The sequence below is a fragment of the Muntiacus reevesi genome, chromosome 9 (assembly GCF_963930625.1).
Source record: "Muntiacus reevesi chromosome 9, mMunRee1.1, whole genome shotgun sequence".
Lineage (NCBI taxonomy): Eukaryota > Metazoa > Chordata > Mammalia > Artiodactyla > Cervidae > Muntiacus > Muntiacus reevesi.
In genome coordinates, this window is record NC_089257.1 from 7,619,913 (window position 1) to 7,643,392 (window position 23,480).

The window sequence follows — 23,480 nt, forward strand, 5'->3', positions numbered from 1 at the left end:
CTTCTCTTCTTTTTTTTTTTTTTTTTTTTTCCTGTAAGGTTATAGTATATTGAAAATGAAAATTAAGGAGTAGTAGAGGTGTACTAGAAGACTTTAAAAGAAATAAGAGAAAAAGAAAAATAGAAAATAGAAGAGAAGAAGAAAATAGAAGAAAAAAAAAGAAAGAAAAAAATTTTTTTTCCTATTTAAAAAAATTGTAAAAATCTATGAAAATGAAAGTTAAGGAGTAATGGGGAAGTAATAGGGAATTTTAAAGGAAAATAAAAAGAGAAAAAAGAAAAAAGAAAAAAAATTTTTTTTGCTTACTTAGAAAAAAGAAAAAAAAAAAGTAAAAATATATCTAGGAATTTCTCTGGAGAGGTTGCGGTCAATGTGGGTTCGGCTCAGTTTCAGATAGCTCCTCGTTCCAGCTTACACTTCTCGATATCTACAGGCCCTTCCGGTGAAGTCGGTGTTTTCTATGGGGATTTTAACCTGTTGCACCGGTCACTTCTTCTGAAGCGCTTCCCTTTGTTTATTTGGCTTCTGCTGCCGGTCTCTTCAGGGCTTCATTTCCGCCCTGACACAGGCGGGCAGAGCTGGACTCTTATTCAGGTAGCTAGTTCCGTCGCGCTGCGGTGAGGGGCCGGCGCCGCGGGGAGGGGCTGGGGCTGTTTTCCTCCGTCTGCGCTGCTCAGGCTCCCGGCTGCTCTGTATGGAGCGCGCCCCACGCTGCGCGCGGTTCCAGCCCTCGGGTGAGCCACAAAAGCGCGGAACCCAAAGCTGCGCCTGCGTTTTGTCCCCACGCCGCCCGAGTGGCCCAGGCAGCCAGGCGCTTGTCGGGCGCTCTCTCCCCGGGTGCGGCGCGTCTTCTGCCCTGAGCGATCCCAGCCCCAGTCCCCGCCTGCGCCGGTCGGATCCCTGCGCCTTGTGTCTAGCCGCGACCCTCCCGGTGGATGTCGACCATCCAGAATCTCGGGAGGTCTTTTTTTAGAAGGCGGAGGCCCGTTTGCAGTGTGGCAGGGGATGCGGTCCTTGGGGCCGAGCCTGCCCCCTTCCCCTCCCCCCTGCCTCCTGCCTCCGGCGGGGCTGGGCCGGTCCGCGGCCTGCGAGCTCTTCTCAGGACTTTCTCGGTCCCTTTGTTCTGCGAACGGCCGGCAGTGTGTTCGGGCGGTTAATTTTCTCTCTCTTTTGCTCTCCCACAGTTCAAGCTGGGAACTCACAAAAGCTCCCTCCGATTGTCCTCAGGGCACTCAGGCCCGGACCCTGCCCCAAGCAATGCCGCCCGCTCCTCTCCGCTCCGCCCCCACTTGCTGGTGGCGGATGCGGGCGTCTGGGGTACTTTTCTGCTGGGAGTTGCTTTTAGGCTCGTAGTCTATGGGTTTTATTTATTGTATCCCTCCCAGTCAGATTCAAACTCTGAGATTCAAACACTTCCCCCAGGCCCGCCAGTGCGAGGGTTTCCCGGTGTCTGGGAACGTCCTCTATTAAGACCCTTCCCGGGACGGATCTCCGTCCTTAGCTCTTTTGTCTCACTTTTTATCTTTTATATTTTGTCCTACCTCCTTTTGAGGACAATGGGCTGCTTTTCTAGGCTCCTGATGACCTCAGCTAACAATCAGAAGTTGTTTTGTGAAGTTTGCTCTGCGTTGTTATTCTTTTGATGAATTTCTAGGAGAGAAAGTGGTTTCTCCCCATCCTACTCCTCCGCCATCTTGGCTCCTCCCCCAACTTATGTGTTTTTAATGAAGGTTAAATGACAAAGTATCTTTCCTTTACAATTAGCTTTAGCTAATATTATTATTATATTATTAGTACTATATAATAAGATTGTTTCTCATCTGTTTTATGGATGAAATGATGCCACTTACATAGGTTGCAATCATACCATGCATACAGCAAGCATTAAAAGTATATTTATTAGTTATTATAAAGTTATTATATTTAAAAATACATTAATTGTATTACAGTAGCTTCTGTATCTTTTCATTACTTTCCCATGACCGATGCTCTGTTACACATTATGTCAATTATTAAAAATAGTCTGATTCCAGTGATCCTTTGTGTTTTCCATCCCCTTATTTAAACTCAATACGCTTCATACAGATCACTCAAAGGTTGTTCCTAGAATAACATCCACATTCACTCTTTCTCAAATCTGTCTTCATCCTTATCCTCTCATATTCTGTTACCTTGCACGGTTCCCAATTTCCTAAGAATAAAGGGAAAATCCCTTGGCTCTACATTCATAGCCTTTACACCCATTTTCTACCTTTCATTTCAGGTTGACTGCAACTATATGTGAGATCTATTCAATCATGTTAGATTCTGAGCATCTCACATGATGAAGTGTGCTCAGACAGTCTCCTGCCTGTGTGTTCACAGGGTTCCTCACGTGTCTAACTCCTGCCCTTGAGATGATTTAAGAGATCAGAAACTTTTCTTCCTATATCAAAAGAAAAACTGAAAAGAATTTGGAACTCAATAGAATCAAGGCATTTATCTTTTTATTTAATGTAGACAGTTAGTGAACTCACAGTTGAGCTAATAAAAAAGTATTTTCTCAGTTAATTTAACTAATCATAATGTAAGACACATGGAGAATAGGAACATGACTGAGTTTGTTCTCCTGGAGCCCACACAGAATCCAGAGATGCAGAAAATAAATTGTATTTGTTGTTTTCTGTCATCTAGGAAATGCCGTAGGAAATGTGCTCATCATGGTAACCACCATAGTCAGTCCATTACCAAGTTCTTCCATGTACTTTTTCCTGGCCTATCTCTCTTTTATTGATACTCACTATTCCTCTGTGAATATTCCTAAACTGATCACAGATTCACTCCGTGAAGAGAAACCTTCCTATTCAATGGATGCCTAATCCAAATCTTTGGGGGACATTTCTTTGGAGGTACTGAAGTCGTCCTGCTTACGAGATGGCCTATGATCATGATGTGGCCATTTGCAAACCCTTGCACTATACAAATCTCATGAGCTGGCAGGTGTGTGGGCTAATTGGAGTGACATAAGTCTGAGCTTTTCTTCATGGAATCATACAGCTCTTCTTCATCCTCAGATCACCCTTCTGTGGCCCTAATGTCATAGACCACTTTTTGTGTGATCTGAACCCTTTGTTCGACATTGCCTGCACTGATACTCACACTCTAGGGTTCTTTGTTGTTGCCAAGAGTGGATTCCTCTGTCTGTTAAACTTCCTCCTCTTGATGGGCTCCTATGTGGTCATTCTGCGCTCCCTTAGGAACCACAGTTTGGAGGCAAGGCGCTAGGCCCTCTCCATTTGTGTCTCCCAAATCACAGTTGTTATCATATCCTTTGTACCCTGCACATTTGTCTACCTGAGACCACCAGTTACTTTACCTATTGATAAAGCAGTTGTTATATTCTGCATTTTACTAACTTCCATGTTAACGCCCTTCATCTATACCTTGAGAAATGCCCATATGAAAAATACCATTAGGGATGTGTATTAAAAAAAAAAAAAAAGATTCATGAAGCACACCATGGATTCCATTGATGCAGATGTCAAAAGTGCATTACTGATGTTTCCATCAAAGAATATCTACGAGATAGAAGAAAAGTAGATAGCCAGTATATCTCATAGATTCTGCAAGGAGAGAAGAAATTGGTGCAAGAAAAGTGAGGAAAATTTGGATATCTCCACTTCCTGATCTTAAAACTTACTGTAAAGCCGCAATTATCAAAACAGTGTGGTACTGGCATAAAGACAGATATATAGAGCAGTAGAAAAGAGAGCCAGCAATATACCATCACACGAATGGCTAAATCATTTTTTACAATTTTGTAAACATCATCCAAAGGCAAAAGAGGCTTTCAACAAATTTTCTTGGCAAAACTAGATGTCTATGTGTAAAAGAATGTAGGTAGACCCTTAGCTTACATCATATCAAAATATACTCAAATGAATCAAAAACCTTAACATAAGAGCTAAAATCTTGAAACATTTAGAAAAAATAGAGAGGAAAAGATTCAGGCCACTAAAGTAGGCAATGATTTTTTTTTTTAATGATACCAAAAACAAAGGCACAAGAAGAAAACGTAGGTAAAAAGGACTGTATCATAATTTAAAACTTCTATGTATCAAAGGATGCAATCAACAGAGAGAAAAGGCAACCCACAAAATGGAAGGGAACAAAGACATATCTGATAAGGAGTTCATATCCAGAATATATGAGGAATTTCTACAAATGTGTGACTAATAACAACCCAATTAATAAATGGACAAATAAGTTGAAAGGAACTTTTATTCCAAATTTGTATAACCATGTTCTTTATAGAATTATTCAAAAGAATCAGATGTTTAAGTAACCAAAGTATCTATTTCTTCATGAATAAATAAACAGTATGTGGTATGCAGTCAATAGGATATTAGTCAACATTTAAAAAGGAGCAAGTGTATGACTCATGGTACAACACAGGTAGATTATGAGGATGTGTTAAGTAAGTTATTCATTTCTCATAAACTTTATCTTCTCTAATAGGTTTATATTTACAGGTGAAGTGAGGTGAAAGTCAGTGAGTTGTGTCTGACTCTGCGACCCCATGGAATGTATAGTCAATGGAATTTTCCAGGCCAAAAAACTGGATTGGTAGCCGTTCCCTTCTTTAGGGGATCTTCCCAACCCAGGGAGCAAACCCAAGTCTCCCACATTGCAGGCAGATTCATTACTGTCTGAGCCACTAGAGGAACTCATATTTATAGGTAGTTTTGTAAAAACATACAGTTTTCATACACCTCACATTCAGTTTCCCCTTTATCAGATTATATTATTACAGTACGTATGTCACAGCTAAGTAATGACCATATCACATATTTTCACTAAAATCCATACTTTCATTTGACTCCTTTTTTACTAATGCCATTGCTTCTCCTCCAGAATGTGATCCAAGCAACCACATTATATACACTTTTCGTTTTTTCCAGCTCCTCCAGACAGCAATGATTTCTCTGACTTTTCTTGAGTGACCTAGACCTTGATAGCTTTGAAGAGGACTAGTTAGACACTTTGCCTTAAAACTCTCCCTGGGGATTTGTCTGATATTTTACTCACAATTAGACCAAGGTTATAGGTCATTGGAGAACCAACCACAGAGATAAAGTGCTATTTTCATCATACTATATCAGTGGGTAAGTACTCTCAGTGTGATTTATCACTGGGCTCTTAATTCTGACCACCTACCTGAGGCACCATCTGTCATAATTGCTCCCACCGACCCTCCCCCCCCCCCATAAATTTACAGTTTTCCCTCATTCCGCACTGCGTTCTTTGGAAAGAAGTCACTTAAGTGTGTGCACAACTCACACTGACGTGGTGGAGAATTTGAGGGCAGAATGTCTATATAAATTATTTGGAATTCTTCTATTTTCCCCTAATTGTTTAGTTATTTATTCAGTTATTTGCATCATTATGGCTCGCAGATATTTATTTTGTACTTTCAGGTATACCTCAGTTTTATGTTCTTTGTTTTCTTGCTGACCTTTTTCCTTGCACTGGGCATTGGGGGGATTCTTGTTTGGCCCCTGTGTCCCTTTGAATTATCTTCATCAGTGTGTGTGAAGGGAGGGGGCACTTAAGGGGATGGCCTTCTCCAGAATTCTATACTTTGCATCATCCACAGGTAAATATTCCAACAGGGAAGGCAAAAGAGATACACTTGCCCAGTCAAAATCTTATATGGAGTGGATTTCAGAAAGTGTGGGGTGAATCTGGAATCATCTCTGTCTTCTGATATGCAGGTGAGGACATAAGTCTTCTCATGAGATCAAAGAATCCTTGGCTCCAGATAAACAGAATTTTAGGATTACTTGTTTGATTCTCAGCCGAGTAAACAGTGTTCTAATTTTCCTTGGGCTAAAAGAGGGCAACTGAACATCCTAGCCTCTGCATGAACTCTCACAGAGCTAACATGACTTTTATTGAAGAGTAACAGTGTTTATGATACTTAGAGAAAGGGATTCTGATTAACAACACTGTGAGTGTCTAACACATACACCCCAGCTACGGAGAAATAGAAAGCTTAGAACATTTCTAGGTGTGTTTTGCACTCTAAAGTCAGATGATAGAAATAAAGGACTTGCATAGCAACTTCTGACGAAAATGAGCCCTGCTTGGTAGGAGTCCTGGAACTGAGGATGCGGGAGATCAACAAATAGAAATAATACCTTCTTGTGAGTTTCAGGATATATTCCATAGATACGATAGTTCGCGGTGGATGTATTAGAATGCAGACTTCCCTTTTCCTCAATGGCATCTATGCATAGTGAAGTGAGAAACACACTAAACTGTAATTACAGAAGGTTTCCTTAATGCTCCATTCATTCAACAGACGTTGGTCAAGCACCTACTGTTGGCTAGGGGCTCACATTCAGTAGTTTATGGATAAAAACTCTGATCCTTGTTGCTTCCTTCCAACTAGTGCCATTTGTATACATGCAATTTTAATATATGTATATCTATATGTCTACATAGTTATACAGATATAAATGTGTTATGTGAATGATTCACATGTGGCTATTATTATGTGTGTATATATATATATATATACACATATATATGTATGTATACATTCATAAATATAGATGAGGAATATTTATATAATATTCTTCATATATATAAACAGCAAACAATTTTTTATTTGATTGTTGAAGTCTTGACAAGAGTATACTTGGAAAACACCTAATTAGACCAAGTACACCTTTAGTTAAATGTAGCTGCTGCTGTCTGATGTGATTACAAAGCGTTTAGTTCTGTAACTACCTCTGTTCTTGCCTCAGCATCTTACTCATGCTCTCAAGTGTTATATTCTCTCCAAAATATCACTGTCCCTCCACCTAAATCAGAAGACAATTGTTATTGTCTTCTCAAGGATGTGCAATTGTTAATAATAGTCCATCAACTAATATGAGGTTTCAGAAAACATTAATTTTTTTTAGTAAAATAAGTGATTTTTGTGAGAAGAGTCAGAGTCTTGGGCATTCAATAGAGATTTATTGAATAAATTTTTTCAACATCAGAATAAGAAATCATTGCAGCTTCACACTTTCTAGAATAAATCTGGTTAAAAGAAATATTGTTTAGTACAACACATGATAATGATGTATTTCAAATTTACCAAAGAGTACATCTTAACAATTAGGCATGGCTCATGTAGCTGATGCCAGCAAATGTTTCTTCACACGGAGAATACAAATCTATGCTCTTGCTGACATCCTTCTAAATATGCATTGTTAATATATGAGTATATGCATGTAATATGTATTATCCTATTTTAATTGACTTATTCTAGCATACAATTCTATCCTCTTACTTTTCACTTTAAAACAGACTTTAGATAGCATTGCTAATATATATATATATATATATATATATATTTTTTTTTTTTTTTTTGAATGGCTCTATCAATGGGTGGTATTACTCTAAGTATCCTTATTCTAAACTCCTTTCAGATGTGTACTAAGTCAACAGACTTGCACCAAAAAGTACACTTCATAAAAATGATAGATGAAAATATCATCTAAATGGACATTAAATTTGAATGTATTAACTAGTGAATACAAATGAGCACACTTTCATGTGGTTAATTACCTGATTTTTGTGACCCCACGGACTGTGACCCGTCAGACTCCTCTGTCCATGGGATTTCCCAGGCAAGAATACTGGAGTTGGGAGCCATTCCCCTCTCCAGAGGATTTTCCCGACCAAGGGATTGAACGCTGGTCTCCTGCACTGAAGGCAGATTCTTTAACATCTGAGCCACCAGGGAAGTCCCTAATTATATGTAATAAGGAGAAAAGTCTCTTTTAAAATGGATTATTTTGCCTATGATTTATTTTGCCATATTTTAAGCTTTAAAAAAATAAAGTGAAATCCATTTATATTTGAAAATTATGATCTTTCTGCATATAAGCAGTAAGCATACTTTTCCAGTTTGACATGTGCAATTTGCTCTTACCTTCTATTCAAATAAAATAAAGGTGTGAATGCATGCTCCTTCCCTTAGTCATGTCCTACTCTGTGACCCACGATCTGCAACTCACCAGGCTCTTCTGTCCATGGAATTTTCCAGGCAGGAACACAGAGTGGGTGGCCATTCCCTTCTCCAGGGGATCTTCCCAACACAGTGATTAAACCCACTTCTCCTGCATCTCCTGAATTGGCAGGCAAATATTTTTTACCATTGAGCTACCCAGGAAGCCCTAATATAGGGGACATAAACCAATTTGTCTAGTGTTTGGCATTTAATTAGGTATGATAAATAAGAATTGCCTTTTAATTTCCATATTCTCTTACTTAAGATGAGAGTACAGGACTTTTAAGATATATATCACAAAAATGTTAATGAAATGTTTCAGGTATGACTTGGATTTTCTTGGGTTCCTTTTATAAATTCCTGATGTTTGATTTTAAACCTGAAAATTGAAACAGTGTTCTGATTTATGGGAAATGTCCTACTTATATTTTTCCTTCATTTTAGATTCACTGAGACTCTGTGTCTTAAGAAAGCATATTGAAAGACAAAAAAATAATGAAGTGGACAGCATATTATAGATTAAAGATTTTACATGTTAATAATAGGAGCTGACTTTATTTTTTCTATTTTTTTTTTTTTATTAGTTGGAGGCTAATTACTTCACAATATTTCAGTGGGTTTTGTCATACATTGATATGAATCAGCCATAGAGTTACACGTATTCCCCATCCCGATCCCCCCTCCCACCTCCCTCTCCACCCGACTCCTCTGGGTCCTCCCAGTGCACCAGGCCCGAGCACTTGTCTCATGCATCCCACCTGGGCTGGTGATCTGTTTCACCCTAGATAATATACATGCTGTTCTTTCGAAACATCCCACCCTCACCTTCTCCCACAGAGTTCAAAAGTCTGTTCTGTACGTCTGTGTCTCTTTTTCTGTTTTGCATATAGGGTTATCGTTACCATCTTTCTAAATTCCATATATATGTGTTAGTATGCTGTAATGGTCTTTATCTTTCTGGCTTACTTCACTCTGTATAATGGGCTCCAGTTTCATCCATCTCATTAGAACTGATTCAAATGAATTCTTTTTAACGGCTGAATAATATTCCATGGTGTATATGTACCACAGCTTCCTTATCCATTCATCTGCTGATGGGCATCTAAGTTTCTTCCATGTCCTGGCTATTATAAACAGTGCTGCGATGAACATTGGGGTGCACGTGTCTCTTTCAGATCTGGTTTCCTCCATGTGTATGCCCAGAAGTGGGACTGCTGGGTCATATGGCAGTTCTATTTCCAGTTTTTTAAGAAATCTCCACACTGTTTTCCATAGTGGCTGTACTAGTTTGCATTCCCACCAACAGTGTAAGAGGGTTCCCTTTTCTCCACACCCTCTCCAGCATTTATTGTTTGTAGACTTTTGGATAGCAGCCATCCTGACTGGCGTGTAATGGTACCTCATTGTGGTTTTGATTTACATTTCTCTGATAATGAGTGATGTTGAGCATCTTTTCATGTGTTTGTTAGCCATCTGTATGTCTTCTTTGGAGAAATATCTGTTTAGTTCTTTGGGCTTGGAGCTGACTTTAAAACTGTAAACAACTTGAAATGTTTGAGAAGTAGAATAAAAAGTAAACTTAGTCAAAAGCAACCTATTAAAATAAGTGACATGATGGCCTGGGCCAAATTACTGTGTATTCATTACTAAAATTTTATGTTTATTGTTTCTTTCTCTCTGTCTCACCCTCTATCCTGTATGTGTACTTATTATGTCTGAAGAATAATTTATTTTTCATTGTTTACCTATTTCTTGTATTATTATTTTCATATGCAATTAAGGAAATAAAGTATTATACATTCCTTTCCATTCAGATAAAAGTAATACATAGCAGACAAATGAGTGGCCACTGAATAGTGGCAGTCCCACCATTATTTGGGTTCTGACTCTTCTGTTTATAAGCACCTTTCCTGTTCTGCTTTGCAGAATGTTTTTCTAACCAGTGTTTTCCTCTCATCAACTGAAACAATGCTGCAAAATAACAGTGTAACTGAGTTCATACTGTTAGCATGGACAGAGGATCCTGAGACAGAAAATGGTGTTTGCAATCTTCTTCATTTTCTATTTCGGAGCCGTGGTGGGGAATTTACTTATTATCGTGACCATCAAGTCTAGCCGAACACTTGAGTGTCCCATGTACTTCCTATTTTATTTGTCCTTGATTGATACCTGCTTTTCAACTTGCGTGGCTCCCAGATTAATTGTAGATGCTCTGTCTGCAAAGAAAATCATATCATACAATGAGTGCCTGGCTCACGTCTTTGCGCTGCATTTTTTTGGCTCCATGGAGATCTTTGTCCTGTCCTCACGGCCATTGATTGCTATGCAGCCATTTGCAAGCCTTTGCATTATCCAACCATTATGAGCCGGAAAACCTGCATCATCTTGATTGTTCTTGCATGGATAGTATCTTTTATACATTCTATGGCTCAGATTATCCTGGCCTTGAGATTGCCCTTCTGTGGATCCAACTTGATTGATCACTATTGCTGTGATATGCAGCCTTGTTGAAACTTGCCTGCATGGATATTCATGTGATGAACCCACTGGTGGCATTTAATAGTGGGGTCATTTGCACATGCAGTTTTATAATTCTGATAATCTCACATATTGTTATCCTGCATTCACTACGAAACCACAGGGCAGAAGGGAGGAAAAAAGCTCTCTCCACTTGCCCTTCCCACGTCATTGTAGTTGTCTTGTTTTTCGGGCCTTGTATATTTATCTATTCCCATCCCCCGACCACGTTTCCCATGAACAAGATGGTGACGGTATTTTACATGATTGGAACCCCCTTCCTCAATCCACTCATCTCCACACTGAGGAATGCAGAAGTGAAACATGCCATGAGAAAGGAATGGCGTGTCAGAATTACCTCAGAAAACGAAAGATGAACGGAGGGCCTTGCTTGATTACTTATTGAGTCATGATTTGACTGTACAGACATATGAGAGTACATGTTTATGTGGGAATGATATATTCTCTCATAAAGGGTTATGAGCTGCTTCTTTTTCTAGTTCACAAGTAAGATGAATGTCAAAGCTTCTCATTCTTACATGGACCAAACTTACCAATGCTAACCTTGTTCTCCTGTTTATTTTGAAATAAATTCAGTAAAATAGTATGTTTTCTTTTCCACATTTGTTTTTTTTTTTTTAATTTCCGAGTCAATGCAAAGTTCCCTGACTACATGTCACGCATAAGGAGGGCCATATAGTATAAAAATATATTTAAAATATAAAAATTAAAAAAAATATATATATATATAAAACAATAATGACTCCATCATAAAATTATCTAATTTACTCCTGTATAAAACCAGCACACACATATATACATACAGATGCTATACAGGTTTTCATGGTTATTTGTATTTTAGATGAAAGAATGATGAAGTTAAAGAGATAAAGAAGAAAATAAAATCAGTTAACATGCAGGTGAAAAATAAAGCTAAGATAATAGAATAAGAAATTATACAAGGAAAGAACGTTTAGGATTTTTTATGTGTTTCAAAAGTATTTGTAGTTAAAATTTGGAATAATGCAATTTTTAAACAAGTTTTAGAACATAATATACACACAATGCATAATTTTCAATATTCACCTGCCCTCAAAAGTGAGTCAGAGAAAAGAGAAACTATGAACTCTAAGCATCCTTTCACTTCTCTCAGGAAGAAGTAGAATACCTGATACATATCCAGTGCTATTTTGTTTTCATGCTATGTTTCAAAAAATATTAAAATGTTCCATATGTCTATTGAAAATATACAAACAGAAAATCTGAAGTTCAGAGAAGTGAACATACCCTTGAGGTTGTTCTAAGAAGTACCAGAAGCAAGGCTTTAAACCAGATCCATATGTATTCTCTGGAAGAAATAAAGGCCTCTAATCCACTTAATCCCTTAATTCACACATCTTCAACATGACCTACAACACAGGACAAGTCAGGAACTGATGACGTGGTCATGAACTGCTTTTATTCTAGCTTAGAGATGAGTAGTAGAATGCTATGATTAAGAGCATGAGCTTTGAGCTCAGACTCTGTGAATCTAAATCCTGTCTCTACCATCTTATGGTCCTTTAAGTTCAAGGAAAAGAGATGGAATACTGGGCCTCATTTTTGTGTGTAGATTGAAAATGAAAATAATTCCTATATTATAGGCTTGCTGTGAGGATTAAACAAGGAGTATACATAAAGAACTCTGAATAAACATGACAATTTAGTAAGTCTATTTTCATCATAAAGTGGACTTTTTAAAAATCTACTAAAATTTATAAATTTTAATAATAGCCATCATATATATGTACCAATAATAGTTTTATTTCACTCAGGGAGTGCACTTTATAAATGTTCACCAAATATATCAGTCCAGTATTGCTAACAGCATTAAATATAAATCTAAGAGAATGTTAAACACTTTGCTATTGCTTAAGTACGACATAAAGAAGTCTTTAGGGAACAAGCATCAAGCTTTTTACATTTTGTGTCATCAGCTTTAAATATGAGTTAATGTGGAATCTGAATAAAAACCAAAACAATAGCAAATAATAGTCAACTCACAGATGAATGGATAAAGAAGTTGTGGTACATACACGCAGTGGAACAATACTCAGTAATGAAAAGGGACGTATCTAAGTCAATTCTAAGGAGGTGGATGAAACTAGAGCCTAAGCAGATAGAAGTGAAAAAGAGAAAAATAAACATTGTATATGAACACGTATATACATGGAATCTGGAAAGATGGTACCGATGATCCTATGTGCAGAGCCGCAATGGAGACAGACACGGAGAACAGACTTATGGATGAAAGCGGGGGTGGGGAGGAGGGAGAGGGTGAGAGGCGTGGAGAGAGCAGCCTGCAAACACAGACGCCACCGCATGTAGAACAGGGTCAGTGGGGTTTGCCTTTGGCTCAGGGGACTCAGACTGGGGCTCCGTGACAACCTAAAGGGCTGGGAAAGGGTGAACGTGGGAGGGAGGAACGCATGTACACCTATGGCTGACTCATGTCTGTGTATGGCGGAAATCAAACCCATATTGTAAAGCCATTATCCTTCAATTCAAAATAAATTTTAAAAATAGAAATAGTCACCGCATACAAGCAGAAAATAGAAAAATGTGTGCTAGGGGCTGAGGGCTTGAGGAAATAGAAATAGGTTGATGAAACTCTACAAATTTTCAGGGACAAGATGAAAAGTCTTGAAGATACAACGCAGCTGAGGATGACTGCAGTTGCAAGCACGGTGACTGTACTGCATCACTGGACTGTAAGAGAATAGAACTTGAACACTCTCAGCAAGAGAGAGAAGAGGAAGCTGAGGGTATGGATGCGTTACTGAACCAGACGGGAGAAGTCCTTTCACAATTTATTGCCCTGGTTGCCGTTGTTGCTAAGCGCAGAACTCTTGCTCGCCGTGGACTGTGTCCGCCAGGCTGCTCTCTCCATGAGCTTTCCCAAGCAAGAACGCTGGAGTAGTCGCCCTTTTCTCCTCCAGGAGATCTTCCCTACCCGCCAGGGGTTGAACCTTCATCTCCTGCACTGGCAGGCGAATTCTGTGCCCCGACTCACCTGGGACGCCCAGGTTCCTCTGTCCATGGAATTCTCCAGGACAGAATACTGCAGTGGGAAGCCATTCCCTTCTCCCCGGGATCTTCCCAACCCAGGAACTGAACCTGGGTCCCCCGCAAGGCAGGTAGGCTCTTTATCATCTGAGTCACTTCCACGGTCCTCTGTGTGTGTGCTCAGTAGCTCAGTCCTGTCTGACTCTTTGCAACTCCATGCACTAAAGACCACCAGCCTCCTCTGTCCATGAATTTTTCAGGAATTCTGGAGTGGGTTGCCATTTCCTCTTCCGTGGGATCTTCCAACTCAAGAATCAAACCCATGTCTCCTGTGTCTCCTACACTGGCAGGTGGATTCTTTACCTCTGTGCCCCCATGGGAAGCCCATGGAACCCTCTAATGTATGAAACAGATGTTGAATTCAAGTACTTTGACGTGGCTTCCTTCAATTTTATGCTTGCGCTGCAGTCTGTGACTCATGTCTCATTCATTGGCAGCCAGATTTTTTAACACTAGCTCTACCTGGGAAGCCCAGTCAATACTAGATTTCCAGAAAAGTTTTAATGTTGAAAAGAAGAGAGAAGTTCTCTCTCTGACATGAGTGTAGAAATTAACTACATTGCAGATCCCACACTAGAATTATGCCATTGCTGCTATTCACAGAGAAACTTGGTTCCGATAGAGGAAGGGAATTCACACGCTTAGGTTGCATGTGCAGGGATGCAAGTCCCTACTCAAGAATGGGTGTTTTTCAAATATGTCTCTTCAGACCAGCCTTTCCATCAAGGAAGATAATTAATTCCTTGGAGAGAAAAGGAATCTATAAGACAAGGTACTTGAATCTTAGTGGAAAATTCTTTAAATATCCATGCATCCCAGGCAACAATGTTTCCTTAGCTTGTTCACATCTACAGAGCAAGATTCGCCAAGGGCGAAATGAATCCTTTGGTGTGTTTCCACCACACATTTTGCCTCCTGTCCGTGAGATGAGAGCCATCTATGGAAGAACATCTCTCCATAGTGTTCCAGCTGAATCCATTACAAAGTGAAGTTCTAGGTTTTCTCTGAAAGCTTTTTGATGCTTTAGGCTAAAAGTGAAGATTTAAGCCTTATAAAATGACCTACTTATCCACTGTTGATGTGGTAGTGAATTGTATGAATACTGTCTTTCTGAGTGTGTCATAGTTTTTGTCCCGAAAGCTGTTTATCCCAAGAGGAGGTCTGTTTGCAAATGGGATTAGTTCTGAATACCCCCAAACATCACTAAGATCATAGAAAATCTGAAGGTAAGTTCTTCAATAGTGCTGATTCTTATTAAAGATTGTTAGTTTCCATATATAGTAATGACTATGTTTCATCGCTTTTCAAATAGGGTAATAGAGCATTTAATCTTCACCCCATTCCTCTAAAGAGAGTTAATGAATATAATTAACCTAATTTAGCAGATGAAGAAATAATTGAGGCTCATAGAGATTAAGAAATTTGTAGGACTCAACTCTCTAACACCAGATGTTCTTCTTTTGCCAAGAGACATATCTTTTAATAATTAAGCCTAATCATGAGAATGAAAACAAATTTGAAACACACTTCACACTCAAGACTTTTACATTTAACAATGTAAATACTAAAGGATGTAAATCATCATTTGTTTAATCCAGACATGAATAGGAAGAACTCTTCCTGTAATCAATCATTATGGATAATGTGAGTCTCTCTGGTTTTTTTAAAAATAAAATTCCATATGATTATTCCTCAGCTTATTTCATGGTTAAATATCTATTTGTATTATTGATCAAAATACCAATTCTTTCTGTCTCCTAGGTTCATAGACAGTCATAAAAATAAGTGATGGTCCACTGTGTGCCCTCTGCTGTGTGGTGGAGATATTCATATATGTTTCCTCAATCAGTTCTCATAACAGCCTGTGAGGTGGACATTATCATCCTCATTTGATACTAGAGGAAACTAGAATGTAAGTTGTCAAGAAATATACCCCAGAATCAAGTAGGTGCAAGTGGAGAAACACAAGATCCTTATCTGTTTGTTTCTTTATTTGTTTGTTTTCTCATTCTCAAATCAGTGTTTAACTGCTGGAATCATCATTTCAACATTTTGCAGAAGAGTCTGTGGGTTAATGCTTTGTAGGGAAATTATGGAGAAAGGAAATAGGGGTGAGGAAGAGACAAAACTAAAATGGTCCTTCAGTGAAAGTAGTACCACACGGTTATTCACAATGAAGAATTTCAGTAAGTTTTACTGCGTGTATGTGTCTGAGTCTGTGTATGTATATGCATCTTTGTATTTCTTCAATGACATTGCCGCATAGACACTTGCCTCTGGAGTAGCATCAATTATACTTGTTGTGATAATATATAAAAGTCTTTATTAGATCAACATGGCTTATTTTAACCTAACAAGATAGAACAGTGTTTAAGAATTTGGAGGAAAGAAAAAGAAGTAAAATCTGAACTAGTCTTAGATCTGCTTTCTATTAGTTGCTTGACTTCTGTCAAGATCCTTGCTTTCTCTAAGCTTCTACTCACTAGTGTGAAAAATAAGTTTACAAATGAGAGTAGTAATCATTTCAGAGGTCTGCAGTGATAATAAAATAATCAAATGTCTGAAAAAAACATTTAGAGCACAGTAAGTGTTCATCATGATTTTAAAACTAGTTTTATTGTTGCTCGTGATTAGAGTTTGCTATAATTAGATGTTGTTGTTATAATTATTAGTCTTACTATTAACATTAGTCTCTGATATCCTTTATCTTTTGAAAATGGATGAAATAATACCATGTACAGGTTACTACCATGTGATACACATAGCTATCAATCACTCTTAGCTACGGTTAAGTTATTGGATTTAGGCAACATGGCTTTTCAGTTCTATCACAGTATCCAGAGTCCCCTGTATTCATTCCTTTCCTATTATGGATGCCCCATAACACTTAATGTGAATGCTTAATTACTCTGTTGCGCATAACACTTTGATCTCCATCTCCTTACTGAACCTCATCCAAATCCACTTGGTCCAAGTCACAAAAAAACATCTTTACGAGAGTTATATGCAAAATTCACTCTTTCTCAAATTCGCCTTCATGGCTACACTCATGTGCTCATATTCTTACACTTAAATTCTAACATTTACACTCAAATCCTCATGCACTCATAGTTGAAAAATCTTTAAGATATCAGAATATCTTCCATCTTAAAAATCTTATTAGAATTTAGATATCCATAGAATCTAGGCAATTGCTATTTATTAGATGAAAAGCAATAAATTCAAGACTGTATTTAAAAAAATGTGACTTTTTAAGGTACTGTGATCAACAAGAACATGAAAAACATGGAAAATAGGAACAATGTGACTGAGTTTATTCTACTGGGACTCACACAGAATCCAAAGATGCAGAAAATCATATTTGTTGTGTTTTTGGTTGTCTACATCATCTCTGTGGCAGGAAATGTATTCACCATGGTCGCCATCACTACCAGCTCATTACTGGGGTCCCCAATGTACTTCTTTCTGGCTCATCTCTCTTTTATTGATGCCTGCTATTCCTGTGTTGATACCCCTAAACTGGTCATAGATTCACTCTATGAAAAGAAAACCAGTACTTTCAAAGGATGCACAAATCAAATCTTTTGGGAACATTTCCTCGCAGGTATTGATATTATCCTGCTCACTGTGATGGCCTATGACCGCTATGTGGCCATCTGCAAGCCCCTGCACTATCCAACCATCATGAATCGAAGGTTATGCTGGTTGCTAGTGGGAGTGGCATGGATGGGAGGCTTTCTTCACGGACTCATCCAGATCCTCTTCATCTTCAGGTTGCCCTTCTGCGGCCCTAATGTCATAGATCACTTCATGTGTGACCTGACCCCTTTGCTCAAACTTGCCTGCACTGACACCCACACTCTAGGGCTCTTTGTCGCTGCCAACAGCGGTGTCCTCTGTCTGCTGAACTTCCTTCTCTTGGCTGGCTCCTATGTGGTCATTCTGCGCTCCCTGAGGACCAAAAGCTCGGAGGCCAGACGCAAAGCCCTCTCCACTTGTGTCTCCCACATGACAGCCGTTGCCATATTCTTTGTGCCCTGCATATTTGTATACATGAGACCTGCAGTTATTTTGCCTGTCGATAAATCAGTTGCTGTATTCTACACGATGATAACCCCCATGTTAAACCCTTTAATCTATACCTTGAGGAATGCCCAGTTGAAAACTGTCATTAGGAAATGGTTTAGTAGGAAAGCTATTTCAGGTGAAAAGTAAATGTGGACAGAACTCAAAATTGATTAAACAGAGGTAACTGTCAAAAGGACATTGCTGATAGTCTCTGCAAAGAATACCTAGTGAAATAAAGAACAACAACAAAATTACCAAACTTAGATTCTGTAAGAGGGGAGTAGAAATTGGTGCAAGAAAATGGGAAAAGCCAAACCTAGGACTATTCTTTGAATATGCAGAAAATTTTACCAAATTGGGACTTGATATCACTGAATTCATCACTTTATATGGATTCAAAATGTTTATTCTAGTAAAAACAAAAGCCATAAAGTATATTCTTTCTTATTAATAATCTCAGTAACAATCCATAGAGATAGGCACTGCTATTTTTCCCTTTAACAAGTGAGAGACTAAATAGAAATGAAAATATCAAAGAACTAATAAACAGAATCTAGCTGATCTCTCAAATCATGCTGTTAACTGTCAGAAAGCAATGACAGAAGGGTAACCTAGTTACCATTCAAAGGGACTGGGACTGTTTCAGACTATATATATATATACATATATATATACACACACACACACACATATATCTATGTGTGTTATATTACATGCCATATATTATTACATAATAATATTACATATTATTAATATACTATATGCTATTATTACATGATCGGTTATATTACATGTATAGTAATATTATATAATTACATATACAATTAGTTATATAACATATTATCATGTTGGTATGTATGTGTGTGTATTCCCAGTCATGTACAATCCCGTGATCCCACGGACTGCAACCCACTAGGCTCCCCTACCCACGGAATGTTTCCAGGCAAGAATTCTGGAGTGGGTTGCCATTCCCTCCTCAAGGGATCTTCCTGACCCAGGTACCGAAACTGCATTTTTGTGTCTTGTGCATTTGCAGGCAGATTCTTCATCACTCGCACCACCTGAGAAGCCCTAGTATGTATTCTATTATATAATAGGTTATTACATATAACTAAATACTAATAATTTTATTAATAATTATGCCTATTTATATACATCATAGTAGATTATTAGACATTGACTTATCACTGTGATATGTAATTGCAGTAGCTAGTCCCTTCCCCAGGGTATCCTCCAAACCCAGGGATCACTCCCAAGTCTCCCACATTGCAGCGAATTGTTTGTCAGATGAGCCACCAGCAAAGTCCTAGAATACTGGAGTGGATAGACTATTCCTTCTCCAGGGGATCTTCCCAACCCAGAAATAGAACTGGGGTCTCCTGCATTGCAGGCAAATTCTTTACCAGCTGAGCTACCAGGGAAGCCCTCGTAAAAGCAACAGGGCATTCAATCTCTAAAGGGCAAGTAATGAATATCACATGATGTGTCCAAATTTCCCTTTAGCATTCAGAATCCTTTTGCATTGTCCATGTGACCTTCTTATGTTTATGATCCATCACAAAGAGTAATGATTCAAATCAAAGAATATTTAGAAGTCAAACAGAAATTTCAATTTATTAAATAAACTGTCATACCCTTCAAACATTTACTTACTTGATAGAAATTGTTTCTACAAGTAGCATGATGTATGGTTTATAATAAATATCAAATGAATAAATATAAGTATTTACAGCAAGCAGAATAACAAACACCTAGAATGTTGTCTTCCCTGGTTGGGGAAGATCCCCTGGAGAAGGGCATGGCAACTCACTCCAGTATTCGTGCCTGGAGAATCCCCTGGAAACGGAAGCCTGGGAGGGTACAGTCCATGGGGTTGCAAAGAGTCGGACACGACTGAGCAATTTAGCATGTGTATGGCACTGTCTAATTGATCATGGAATTTTAGCTCAGGTCCCAGGTACTGAACCCATGTGGTTATTTTCTCAGATCTATAGTTGAAATAGACAAAGAACAACCAACAGATTCTTACTGTTGTTCATTGTACCATAATCCACTATGTTGATCCATTACATTCATTGGTATTATGCTGACTGCATCTTCTGATCAAGAAGCAACAATTGCTTTAGATTTTTTGTAAGACATTTCTGTGTCAGATGTTAGAATAAATCCAAATAAAATTCAGAGTACCAAACTCAGCGATCATTTATAGGCACAGTGGTATGGGGCATATCAAGGTATTCCTTTTAATGTGAAAGTTAACTTGTTCCCTCTGTCCTCTCCCATAAACAAAGAAAATGCACTGTGCTCAGTGGGCCTCAACGTTCTTTGGAGAAAGCACATTTTTTGTGCAGGTGCATTTCAATGACCCATTTATAAAGGAACTCAAAGAGCTGCTGGTCCTGAGTGAGGCCCAGAAAAGAAACAGCTCTCCACAGGTTAGACTGTCATTCAAGCTTCTCAGTCAGTAGGGACAAATGATCCAGTAGATCCACGGTCCTTGATGTGCCAGTGGAGATAGGGCTGCGGGGGCCTTTGGCAGGCCTCCACATGTGAGCTGCCGTGCAGGCACTTAGGATCATGGAGCAAAATCTTGTGATCCTTTTCAGATCACTACTCCTATTTTGAGAAATAGCTCTTGTTTGCTTAACAGAGACTGAACACTAAACCATGGGCCACCAAGTTACTAGGCAACCTGGGTTGCTCATCATGAACTTGGTGCTGGACCCACCAAGGACATATTGCTTGGGTATACCCAGTAATAGTTCATTAGTCTTTAATTTCATCAAATGGAAGCACGGTATATGTAATCGGGCTAAGCTGGTATGTGTGTGTGTTCAGTCGGTCAGTCATGTCTGACTTTGGCCCCGAGGACTGCAGCACACCAGGTTCCTCTGTCCATGGAATTTTCAAGAAAACTGGAATGGGTTGCCATTTCCTGCTCCAGGAGATATTCCTAAGCCAGGGATCAAGCCGTTGTCTTTTGCATCTCCTGCATTGGCAGGTAGATTCTTTCTTTTTTTGGTTAATCATATTTTAATTGATTTATTTTTTAGCTGAAGGAAAATTGCTTTACAGAATTTTGTTGTTTTCTGTCAAACATCAACAAGAATCAGTCATAGGCGGACCCATGTCCCCCCACTTCCAGAACCTCCCTCCCATCTCCCTCCCCATCCCACCCTTCTAGATGGTCACAGAGCCCCTGCTTGAGTTCCATGAGTCATAGCAAATTCCAATTCTTTACCATGGCACCATAAACTCAAAAGTGGAAAGTTGCAGTGCTACAGCCCATTCTGGGAAATCCCTAAATGTCAGAAGGAAGTTAACTCCTCTCAATGGATAAAACTTCAAGCAGTGTACATGGTTTTTTACTTTACTTGGAAGGAAAAATACCCACATGTGTACTGTACACTGATTCATGATTTTGATCAATGGTTTGGCCAGATGGTCAAGAGACTTGAAGGAACTTGGTTGGAAGATAAGCAACAAGAAAATGAAAGGCATAGGTATCTTTACGTACTTTTTTAGACATATTAAAAAAAAATATATGTGTGCCACATGCCACAATGTAAAAATTGGAGTGACACCACTCGCTACTGCCTTTAGAAATCTATTAGCAAAATCTGTGCTTTCTATTGTCATTAACTTAGGTTTCGTCTGCTTAAAGGTCTTATTGCCAAAGGCAGAAATGATTCCCCAGGAGACACAGCAATGCTATATTGATCTGAGAGTTAAGACTCCTGCCTGATCACTTTGGGTTCCACATGCTTCTGAATCAACAAGCAGAAATGTAAGGTAGTGTGATCCTGACTGCTAAGGAGAATTGGACTCCTCCTTAAAGGAGAGAAGAAAAGTCTGTCTGGAATAGAGTAGCTCCCAAAGGGCCCCTCCTGAGTTACCATATCTGATGATTAAGATCAATAAAAAACTGCAACTACCCAATCCATTTACGATTACTAATGACCAAGAATTTTCAGCAATGAAGATCCATGCCATCCCACCAGGCAAAGATAATGAACAATTAGGTGATTATTGAAGGCACAATCATTCCTCTTTGCTAAAACAGCTCCACTTAATTTTATCTCCCTTTTTGCTCTTTTCTGCTCTTTAATCTTCTTTGTACAGTGCCTCCTAATGATAATAACTCTTGCATTTATATATTCTAAAACTCTTCCATTATTTTAACTGTATATCTTTTCACAAAATCCCATTATCCAGTTCCTTCTCTATTATGATATTTTCAGTGATATTTCAGATCATCTTAAATGACCTTATTTTTAAAAACTAGTAAACTTGCACAAAAGATCTTTTCATAAAAAGGGAAAAGTGTGGGTTTTTTTCCCCTTAATTTAAGAAAATCTTTCTGAGAGTCTCTTCTTCACTTAGTTATAAGATTTCCTTTAAGTATTGTACCACAATGTATTTGCTAATCAGTAAAACTTTATTTTTAGAGAGGTTTTAGGTTCATGACTAAACTGAGATTCAAGTACAAAGATCCCATATATACCCCCTGTCCCCACAATGGGACACTCTCCCCCTCAGAGGGATACACTTGTTAAAATCAAAGGAACCTACAATGATGCATTGTTCAGTTCAGTTCAGTCACTCAGTCGTGTCCGACTCTTTGTGACCCCATGAATCGCAGCATGCCAGGCCTCCCTGTCCATCACCAACTCCCAGAGTTTACTCAAACTCATGCCCATTGAGTCGATGATGCCATCCAGTCATCTCATCCTCTGTCGTCCCCTTCTCCTCCTGCCACCAATCTCTCCCAGCATCAGGGTCTTTTCCAATGAGTCAACTCTTCATATGAGGTGGCCAAAGTACTGGAGTTTCAGCTTCAGCATCAGTCCTTCCAATGAACACCCAGGACGAACCTCCTTCAGGATGGACTGGTTGGATCTCCTTGCAGTCCAAGGGACTCTCAAGAGTCTTCTCCAACATCACAGTTCAAAAGCATCATTATCACTCCAAATTTATAGTTTACATTAGGGTTCACTCTAAGTACTGCATATTTTGAGGGTTTTGACTTATACATTGATAAGATTCAAAATTATAGAAACAAGCAGAAGAATTTCACTGCCTTAAATATCCTTGGTGCTCCACCTATTCATCCTTCTCCCTTCCCTAATCCTTTACATTCATTTATACTTTTTCTGTCTCCATAGTTTTGCCTTTTTCAGAATGTCACATAGTTGAAATTATATAGCAGATAGTCCTTTCAGTCTGGTTTCCTTCATTTGGTAATATGCATTCAAGTTTCCTGAATGAGTTTTCACAGTTTAATAGCTCATTTGTTTTTAACTCTGAATAGTATTCCACTGTTTGGATATACTACAACTTATTTATCTATTTATGTCCTATTGAGGGACATCTGGGTTGCTTCCAAGATTTGGTAATCATGAGTAAAGCTGCTAAAAAAATCCATGTGCAGCAAAACTGCTTTCTTCGTGTGTGTGTGTGTGTGTGTGTTAATCTGTTCATAGGCCACAATTTGTCTTTTTACTACTTTTCATTTTGTTTTGTCTTGGTATTTTTCCCCCTTCATTTTAACAGCTCAGTTGGTAAAGAATCTGCCTGTAATGCAGGAGACCCTGGTTTGATTCATGGGTTGGGAAGATCCCCTGGAGAAGGGAAAGGTTACCCACTCTAGTATTCTGGCCTGGAGAATTCTATGGACTGTATAGTCCATGGGGTCACAAAGAGTCAGACACAACTGAGTGACTTGCACTTTTCATTTTAACAG

The 23,480-nt window shown here is 38.7% G+C and overlaps 1 protein-coding gene across 1 annotated transcript; it reads left to right on the forward strand.

The window, feature by feature from the left end:
* The first annotated feature begins 16,954 nt into the window (after positions 1–16,954).
* LOC136175438 (olfactory receptor 4C46-like) lies at positions 16,955–17,884 on the forward strand. The gene has a single exon (XM_065945732.1). The coding sequence runs from the start codon at positions 16,955–16,957 to the stop codon at positions 17,882–17,884; it is 930 nt and encodes a 309-aa protein (XP_065801804.1).
* Positions 17,885–23,480: the final 5,596 nt, after the last annotated feature.

Coding starts and splice junctions, on each gene's coding strand:
- LOC136175438 (XM_065945732.1), top strand. CDS start 16,955: ATGGAAAATAGGAACAATGTGACTGAGTTTATTCTACTGGGACTCACA.